Source organism: Parasteatoda tepidariorum, chromosome 9, assembly GCF_043381705.1.
Source record: "Parasteatoda tepidariorum isolate YZ-2023 chromosome 9, CAS_Ptep_4.0, whole genome shotgun sequence".
Classification (NCBI taxonomy): domain Eukaryota; kingdom Metazoa; phylum Arthropoda; class Arachnida; order Araneae; family Theridiidae; genus Parasteatoda; species Parasteatoda tepidariorum.
Window position 1 is genome coordinate 75,707,584 of NC_092212.1, and position 10,257 is coordinate 75,717,840.

At 30.4% G+C, this 10,257-nt stretch overlaps 1 protein-coding gene across 1 annotated transcript in view; it reads left to right on the plus strand.

Annotated features, from left to right (window-relative positions):
• The window catches only part of LOC107439528 (uncharacterized), a 13,728-nt gene extending 3,471 nt beyond the window's left edge, over window positions 1–10,257 (plus strand). The window contains exon 2 of the mRNA XM_016052159.3: window positions 1,879–10,257. Coding sequence (XP_015907645.2) covers window positions 1,925–5,326 — 3,402 coding nt within the window. The 5' untranslated portion in view covers window positions 1,879–1,924 and the 3' untranslated portion in view covers window positions 5,327–10,257. The remainder of the gene's footprint in view (window positions 1–1,878) is intronic.

Here is a 10,257-nt window from a genome sequence, read left to right on the forward strand (position 1 = left end):
TTGAAAATGAAAATTTCAGTGTGAGAGCTGCTGCCAGAGCTGAAGTGTTAATCTTTATTCCTGATTTTAAATAAACAGTTTTAACAGCTGCTTAAACATATCTTTTTGGTTTATTTGTTTGATCTTAATGTCTTATTTGTTAATTACCATTGTATAATTATTTTTAAACAGCCCATTTACTATAAAAACTGGTGATCAGTAATTACCCCAGAAATGATCAAGAATTACCCCGGAAATGATCAAGAGAAGGGGCAATTCCTGATCACTAAAAATTTAAGATCTTTTAAATTCTAATTAGATTTTCAAACAAAAGAAGGTAGAATAGGACTCATCTCATATAGCTTCAAACTTCCAGTAAATATTAAAATTCTACCTTGAATAGTTTTTTCACAAAATAGATGTTTGCATTTTTTGATCAATAATAACCCCAGGTCACCCTAAATGGTGACTGGTGCACGTTAAATCTGTCGGGTTTCCAAGTTCCCACAACAAATCGATGCCTCAGGGGGTACTAAATTGGAAATTGATTATTCTCTGGTTCAGTTCAAAATTGCGATCTGTGGATGAATAAAGGGTCCTTCCTGTAAAAGAGGCTGTGACATGTGTGTGGCTAAAGTCATCTTGGCCATAAATAACGCCACTAAAATAACAAGAAAAGCAGCTCTAAACCACGCTGTGTCGTGTTGTTGTATTCTTGGCCATAGATGGTGCCACTGAAAAAGCAAAAGCTTTCTAGCATTGGCAGTGCCATTAGGAGCAACAAAAAAATGTTAATAATTTTCTTTGTAGAATTTTTAATACAACTGCATCTAAAAATATAAATATAAAATCGGTCTTTTGTTTTGTTCATAATTGGTATTATTTCAAATGTTGTTCATTGCCAGTATGAATACTGAAGAAAGCAAAACAAACACAATTTCACCTTTATGTGTGACAACTGACCAAATTATCTTCCTTTCAAAAGAAAAATTCTGTTTAGAAAAATCTGTCACACAGTTTAAAAGAATGTGTCTATAATGCCTCTTTATATCCCTCTAGACAATTCCTATTGGATTATGGGTTGTTGTCATAGGTCATTAAGGCAAGCAGTGCGACTGTTCTTGTTTTCCAGTGGTGCCATTTATGGCCATGAATTCGATTTCTGCAACAACCATATGCCATACTTGTTTATAGGGCAGACACATTCATGCATGCATTCATTGATCCTCAGGTTGTAAGTTTGACCTGAACCAGAGAAAGATCAATCTCCTATTCAGTACTCCAGTTGCTATAATTTGGTAGGGAAACATCTAGGACTTAGTAACCCGACAAATTTGACATGCGGCAGTCACCATTTTCGACGCAGGGAGACTTCGGCTTGCGGGATTTGAACTCCCGTTCGCACATGATGGATGGGAAAGAAAATTAATCGTCGATTTAATAATCGATTTAAAGAAACTCATCAAAGATAAAAACAAGAGAGATATTGAAGTAATTAATCTTTTTGTAGACTTAAGACTTTTTTTTTTTATATGTGAAATTTACGAAGCTATGGCAATTGTACTATATATTTTAATTTAGTGCCCTCCAAAAGTTGGTCTCTGATATCTGCATGTATAATCAACCAGCCAGTCAATGTTTAGTAGGAATTAATGATTATTTGAGCCAATTAATGATTATCTCTCTGTCTGATCTGTTGGCAAAAGCAATCTTTTGTATTCTCTGGATAAGTATATTTCAAAACAAAGTAGCTGTTCAAAATAGGAAGAAAAGATGTAAATGTGTCTGTTTCAATCTTTTGTTATTTTTTTTTATTTCTGTTTTAGTTGGAAATCGTTTTGAAAATTGTTGTTATAATGGACTCTTATTGTATATTTATTTATTTAATTTTTTTTTTAGGTATAAATGAAAGTTTTACATTATCTTTAATTTGTAGCAGTATAAAATGGAGAAACCACCACTTAGTAGCAATATTTCACCTCCTGAGGAAGTGAAAAGCATATTGATTAGCAATAACAATGAAAACCCAGGGTGTTCTTCTTCAACTGATGGAAATGATGCAGCTCCAAGTGCACCTGAACTCAACAAAGCTAAAACCCCTCCAACATCAGATGCCAATCCTTCACCTTCTTCTAGCAGGAGATCACCCGATCCTTGTTGTGCCATTTGCCTTGAACAGTTACAAAATAAGTCTTATACAAATGGTTGTTTGCATATGTTTTGCTTTAAGTGCCTTGTGGATTGGTCTAAAATTAAGCCTGTGTGCCCTTTGTGTAAGCAAGAGTTTAAAAGTATTATACACAACGTTCAAGAAGATTGCAAATATGATACTTATTATTTAAATAGTCATCAAATTTCAGCTGATAATATTTGGAATTTAACTCAGACTCATAATGGCATCTCTAACTCTATTAGAATTAATACATCATCAAATATACCCAGATTTCGCTACCGAACTACTGTAACTGCAGGTAGATTTGTCGATAGGAGCAGCAGCAATGTATCACGTCAAGATACAATGCAAATACAGATTGAAAACCACAGAAGAAGATTTGCTCCACATTCAGTGAGGCTTATCTCCACTACACAGGCAGCAAATCGCATTCCATCCCGTTTTAGGGCAAGAATCTATCATCGAAATTTGTGGGTTAAGCCTCTACAATCTAACCGCTTCAGAATAGTTTCCCCAGATTTTTTCAAGCGCAATCCTGCCTGCACACACCGCTTGCTTCCTTGGCTGAATCGAGAACTGATTGTGTTGTTGCATAATGTTGAATCACGAATAGTTGAGGTTCTTGAACTTATCATGGCCTTAATCACACGGTATGACATTAACAGTCCAGAGTTTTATTCATACATTGAACCATACTTTCAGGAAAGGACCTCTCATTTTATTCACGAATTTTACAATTTTGCATCCTCACCTTATAGTATGGATGAGTACGATAATAATGCTACTTATGATCGTCAAGAGCCTAAGTCTAGTAATGAAGCTGTTGAGGTAGATGATACAAATAATGAAGTTATGATCATTGATAATGATGAACCATCTCATGTGACATCGGAAACAAATGTTGAACGCTTAAAAAGTGTATGCAAAAAGAAGAAATCTAAGAATTCTGCAAGTAAAAAGAATACTGTTGAGAAAGTTGTTTTAAAAAGGAACCGAGAAACAGACTCTTGGGTTACAGTTATGGGTCCATTGCCTCTCATGCATGATTACAGTATGACCAATTTGAATAATTATTACTCGAATCCTGGACCAAGTAATATGCCTGGCATTGCAACGAATAGTTTAGACACAGATGGAAGGCCTCTAATCAGTCCTGTTCATATTGAAATTGAATCTTCTGATGATGAGGTTGAAGTTCTTGATGTACTGAAGCCAAAAGCAGAAAGGACACCAGAAATTGTTGACCTGTCCAGTGATGATGAAATATCTGGGATAACTAATGTTACATCTAGTGAAAACCCTTTCAAAAACAATCCAATCTTAAGTAGTAATTTTAACACCATCAGTCCAACTTTAAGCATTCGATCTTATAGCCCTGTTAGCCCATCTTATAGCCCTGTTAGTCCAACTTATAGCCCTGTTAGTCCAACTTATAGCCCTGTTAGTCCAACATATAACCCTGTTAGTCCAACTTATAGCCCTGGCAGTCCAAGAACTGATGTTACATCTAGTGAAAACCCTGTGAACAACAATCCTATCTTAAGTAGTAATATTAGCCCCATCAGTCCAACTTTAAATAATCAATCTTATATCCCTATTAGTCCAACCTATAGCCCTGTTAGTCCAACTTATATCCCTGTTAGTAGTCCAATTTATAGCCCTGTTAGTCCAACTTATGGCATTTCAAGTTCTTCTCTAGATATTTTTGAAGAAAATTCTAATTCTCACAATTCAGTTCGTAATCAGGATGGCCTGACTAGTGACCAGATTAATAGAAATTTGCTGACTGAGTTGTCAGATACTGATGATGATTGTATATTTGAGTCATCTGAAAAAAACCCTTCCACAGTATCAACTGACAAAGCTTCTAAAATTGATATTAAATCTGATGAAAATAATAATGCTAATAACAACCCTGTTACCTTTAACAGTACTGTTGTAAATAATCACAATATTCCTGAAGCAGATACATATGCTCAGAGTCCAATGTTTAGTTTTTCATATAGGCCTCCCAGCCCATTTGAGTGTCTAACTTCTGTTCAAAGTTCTAATATAGTAAGGTTTGAAAATTCCAATTCACACAGTCCAACTGATGCCCATGATAACCCAAATAATTCTTCTAATAAAGTAATTTTATTGGAGGAGGTAGATTCTGAGGATGATTGTATCTACGAGTCAACTCATAAAATCATTTCCAACATATCAAGTGACGCTAAAGCTCCCAATTTTGTAGATTTTAAATCTAATAAAAATAATGGCAATGACAGCCCTACTATCCTTAACAGTCCTGCAGTAAATAGATATAGCCCTCTTAGTCCAGTGCTCTATGCTCCCTTTCGTTCAACATCTCGATTTTCTAGCAATGCAGATAGTGACATTGAATGCATCTTTGACTCCGGTCAGAAAACGGAAAATGATCAAAAAATTAATGAACCTAGGAGTAATTCAAATAAAATTTCACCCTTAGATTTATCTAGGCTACCAGGTTCTTCTCAGGAATCTAATTCCAGTAATCATCTAAGCTGGGTTTATAAGAATAAAAATAACTTAATTGATTCAACTTGTTCATCATCATTAACTAAGCACCATCAAGCAGCTAAATCCTCTTCGGGAAGAGACTCGCCTATTAATTTAGTAAAGAAAATATCTTCACTTAAACGTAACACTAAATCAACGTTGCAAGCTGCTGAAAAAAGTTCATCTGCTGGAAAAAAATCGACTTCTAAGAAATATCGCACCGGATCTTTAAAGAGTTCACCGACATCGATAATGTCCTCTAATAACAATACAGTATCTTCTGTCAATGAACCTGTCAGTTCATCAAAACCTGATGAACCTATCGGTTCGTTAAAGCGCAATAAGACTTATGTTCCTTCAAAAATAGTTATCCCTAGTTCTAGTAGTCTTAATGTAGACAGTGTTTCTAATTCTCATAAAGAAGACTTGTTTGAAAATATAAATAATGCATCAACTGAAAGTTGCTCAGAAACTGAAATAATGCCACCTAAAAAAAGAAAACTACGCAGTGTTGTTGCATCTCTCATAACAGATCATAATGTTGGTGATACACAAAATTCTCATAAATCACATAAAAGTCATAAAGTGAAGAAGAAAAAGAAACACACTAGGAGAATTAAGCGTCCTGTTTCTGACTCAGACAGTGACTTTTTCTAACTATAGCATATATTTATTGTATATAAATCAAATTAACGTTAAAAAAATGTTTAAATCATGAATTCGTACAAATTTAAGCTACTTCTTAATGTATATAGATTTTTGTTATGATGAACATCTACTATTTATTTTGTTTATCAGCCATTTATTTTCATGTTCTATTTTTATAGTTACCCTTTCTTTTTTTTTATATATATATTTTTCTTAATCATTTTATAAAGCTTTTCCATAGTTCTCTTAAAATGTAAAAACATATATTTTTATTTATTGAAGATAAGCTTCAGATTTATTCTATAATTATATTATTTGTCTCCTAGTCCTTCAATAAATTTAATTTTAAGAATTCAATATTGAAGAACAAATTGAAAGGATCCCTAAAATCATTTTTTTAAGCAAAGAAATATGTTGTATTAGAAATTAATCATATACAGTACAGAACCCGTTATCCGGAAATGAGAAAACCGGAAAACCGGAACGAAATTCGATAAATTTTCCCGCCATTTTTTAAACAAAATTTTTTTTTCCTCATAAGATTTTAGGATTTTTCTTTCTTTTTTGAAAGATGTTTACCTTACCATCATTTTGGAAATAATCATTAGTGTATTACTTCATAGTTTTTTCTTTTTAAGATTATTTCCAAATATTTTTTTTTAGTTCGGTTTAACAATAAAAAAAATTGCTTTTTGTAGCAATTCAAAAAACCGGAAAAATCAGTTATCCGGAATAGCGATGGTCCCGATCGTTCCGGATAATCGGTTCCCTACTGTATTAAGTATAAGAATGGAAGCTAGAAATTGCCTTTCGAATTTTGTATAAATTTTTTTTTATACATTAATTTGTTACCTATAAAGTGTTATTGGAGAGAATTTCGTATTGGTAGCTATTTTTTAACTAACTGCAATTGCCAAGGCGCCAAAGGGAATTAAAAATGAAAGATGTAGATGTTTACAAGGGAGTGATTTCGAGCAATATTATCAGTGTTCCCCTTCTGGGATTTTTGTTGTTGTTTCCCTATAGGCTGCTGCTCGGAAGTTGGCAATTATTTTGGCTCAGGTACCAATACGGAAATCTTTCTGTGTTATTTTATTGTACAGCAAAAAGCTTAAGACTGTTTTTCGTAGACTGTTATATGAAATAACACTGTTTAGTGAAGAATATGCCATTTTGCATACCTGCATATTTAGTCATTGTTTTCTATGCTAAGATGCTATGTAAAAATTTCAAGAATCAATTATTATCAAATTAAGGATCTAAGGAAAGTCTTCTCAAATTGGGGATTTCATAAAAAGTTTTTCATTTTTTGGGCTCAGTCTGCTTTCAAGTTCAAAAAATAAGTTCTTCTCACCTGTAATTTAAAATTATGTTTCAAGTTTAAAGCACTCAAGCTATTGCTTTTCATTTTCCTTGGTTGTAAAGCTTTGAAGAATATCCTTAAAATTCAGTAAAAACCTTACTTTATTTTCCTTTTTATGCCGGACATGTTGACATTTTAAATACTAAATTTACTAACTATGCAAAGTTAGAGTACAGATAGCAATCAACACAAAATGAAGAACAATGAAAAATTTATGATATAAATGTTGAAACTAAACCTGGTCTCTTGTCTATTTTTTGTTTGTTTATTATTTATTAAAAAGCTTATTGTTTTTTTTTATTTATTATTTTAGTAAATAGCTTAACTATTTCCCCTTTTAAGCAGGGCATGTTAACACTTTTTAAATACTAAATTAAGGATCTAAGGAAAGTCTTCTCGAATTAAGGATTTCATAAAAAAGTTTTTCATTTTTTGGGCTCTGTCTGGTTTTAAGTTCAAACAATAAGTTCTTCTCACCTGTAATTTAAAATTAAAATTGTGTTTAAAGCACTCAAGCTATTGCTTTTCATTTTCCTTGGTTGAAAAGCTTTGAAGAATATTCATAAAATTCAGTAAAAACCTTACTTTATTTTCCTTTTTAAGCAGGAGATGTTGACATTTTAAGTACTAAGTTTACTAATTCTGCTAAGTTAAGAGTACAGAAAGCAATCAACATAGAATGAAGAACAGTGAAAAATTTATGATGTAAAATGTCGAAACTAAATCTGGTCTCTTGTCTACTTTTTGTTTGTTTATTATTTATTCAAAAGCTTATTATTATTTTTTTTTATTTTATTAAATAGCTTAACTATTTCCCCTTTTAAGCAGGGCATGTTAACGCATTTTAAATACTAAATTTACTATCTACATAATTCTGCTAAGTTAGAGCACAAAGCAATAAATGTAAAATAAAAAAAATATTGAAAATTTATGATGCAAATTGTAAAAACTAAATCTGGACTTATTATATTCTCTTGTATTTCAGAAAAATAATTATTATTACATTAAAATTTTTATTAAACATTAGGAGAAAAAATGCCTTTATAATAAAAGTTTTTTTTAAAATTATTTAAACTCATAATCTAATACAGCAATGCTGTTTTTGTGTAATTATTTATACAAAAGCTAGTGATGGATTATTTTTGAAAAACATTTATTCAGGTAGCCTGCTTATAAAGATAGTAATAAAAAATAATTTCTCATGCAATATAGTAACTGGTTTTTTTCTCCAGTGCAGATCTTTGCTTATCAGCATGTACCTTACTAATTGTTCATGCTTCTGTGAAAAATAAATATATGTAAATTTCAAAAAGTGATGTATAGTGCTTAGTTTACCATAAAAATAATTTAAAAAGAAAAGTAATCTATAAAATATATCTGAGAAAAAATGTATTATATATTCTGTTAACTAGTGCTTTGTAAATAAGAACTCTTCAGTAGTTATAAATTATGAATGATTTTACCTTCATTATTTTGTCTTATCATGTATTATAATTTCTTTTCAGCCATTTTTTTAAAAAAATAAGTTAAAATTATTTTCTTTTTTCTTTACATGCATGTTATAAAATATCATTTATGAGAAAAGAATAAAATTTAGAATGAATTTAATGTAAATTATATTTTCTAGAATAGTGTCCAAAACCCTTATCCACATTTTATGATTACACCGCAGAATTTCGAAATTTTTAAATAACTTTTTTGTACTGAAACATGATATTATATGAAGAATAGCAATACTTGGCTAAGACAATAAATATTGGCCTTGTAGTAGCCAGAACGAACTATCTATTTGTATGGTAGATACACAGAATATCTATTCTATCCATACAGATAGTAAAGTTTAATTGTATCCTCTTGCTACTTTAGAGAAAAACTGTCCAGCGCCTGAATCATTGTGCCTCCTATCTTTCAGCTGTATTTTTATTGTGTAGTTTTAAATGTGGAATTGTTGAAAATATATAGTGCTGCAGTTTTTCATGATAAAAATATTGTCTTAACTTTATTTTAAGTGTTTGTTTTCTACTGTAAGGATCATGTTTTGCCACTTGAAATCTTCGAAATTCTAGGACTTCAAACAACTGATTTTTTAATAATAAAATCTTATTCCATTCTCTTGAAGGATATGTTCCGTGGGTAAAATGCAAATTTTCGGCTGTTACCTTACAAAAATTTTTATATTTAAATGATTTTTAGTATTTTATATTGCTGCAAGAATTTCTGTTGTGTATCTGACTATTTCAATAATAATAATTCTGGGTCCCAAGGACCCAGAATTATTTAAAACTCAGCTTCAAGTTTTCAAGAAAAGTGCAGCCTTAAAAGTCAAATATTTTTAAAATAGAGCCTTAAAAGTCAAAATGTGCTTTAAATTGATTAAATGTTAACTACAAGAAGATCTTATTTATCAATAGTTAAGTGCAATTATAATAATACCCTTTAACATGTGCACTCAGGTTAATTTAAGTGGGGTCATGGTGTCAAATTTTATTTTTTCGCACAAGAACATATTCAAGAATTGAAAATATGCAAGCTCAGAAAAAAAAATTGTATTATTGATATTTATCATAACATCGAATTGTAAGCTATGATATTTGTTTATTCAGAGGTGATTGTGCTCCGGATTTTTCCTTTACTGCACTCCGGAAGTTTCAGGAAATCTTAGGTCCAGAAGCTTCAAAAAATCATCGATCACATTTATGTTAATTCTTTTATATTTTATTTAAAAATATTAGAACTAGAATTTATACTTGGCATCTTTCATACGTAAATAATTTTTTCTGGTAGAGTAATAAACGTGATTAGAGATAAAAGTAAACTTATACATAATTATTCATTTAAATTATGCTGTATATAATTTATAATTCAATGTTTTGAAAATATTAAATTTATAGACATTAATTATGCGTCTTTAAAGATTTTACTCAAGAAATTTTCCAGATTTTTGAGTTGGACTCACAATCACCCCTGTTTATTCAAAAATAAAATATGGCCTTAATCTAAATTCAAAATAAATAAATAAAAATTATGATTTTGTAATTTTTGCCAAAACTAGATTCTAAAATGTGTGTTATTTTAGAATATATATTTTAGAAGAGGGTAATTTAAGGGACCAGCCTTCAGGCTGGGATTTGAAAAAAGAGTAGCAAAACTTGACATTCTAACATCAAGTTTGAGTATATATATATGAAAAATGTTCAATATTTTTTTCCGTGTCTTTTGAGCCATTTAGTAACATATTTCAAACGAATAATAATAAAAGATAATGAATAATTTGGAGTAAATTTATATAAAGTTAGCTAAATTTTTTTAATGTAATATTTAAAATTTTCTTTACAACGTTACCCTCAGTGTTTTAAACCATACTAATTTGTATCCTAAAAGAAACCTTAATTTTTTTTCTTTTTAAATTATTGTGCTATGTAAATAAAGTGTTATAAATCTGACTTATTATTATATGTAAAAATCATCATTTAAAAATGATAATTATAAACAATTATTTCATTTGATAATTTTTGTAAATAATTTATATACACTCGCCTAGAATATAAAGTATTAAAAATAAACAATTTTATATTAA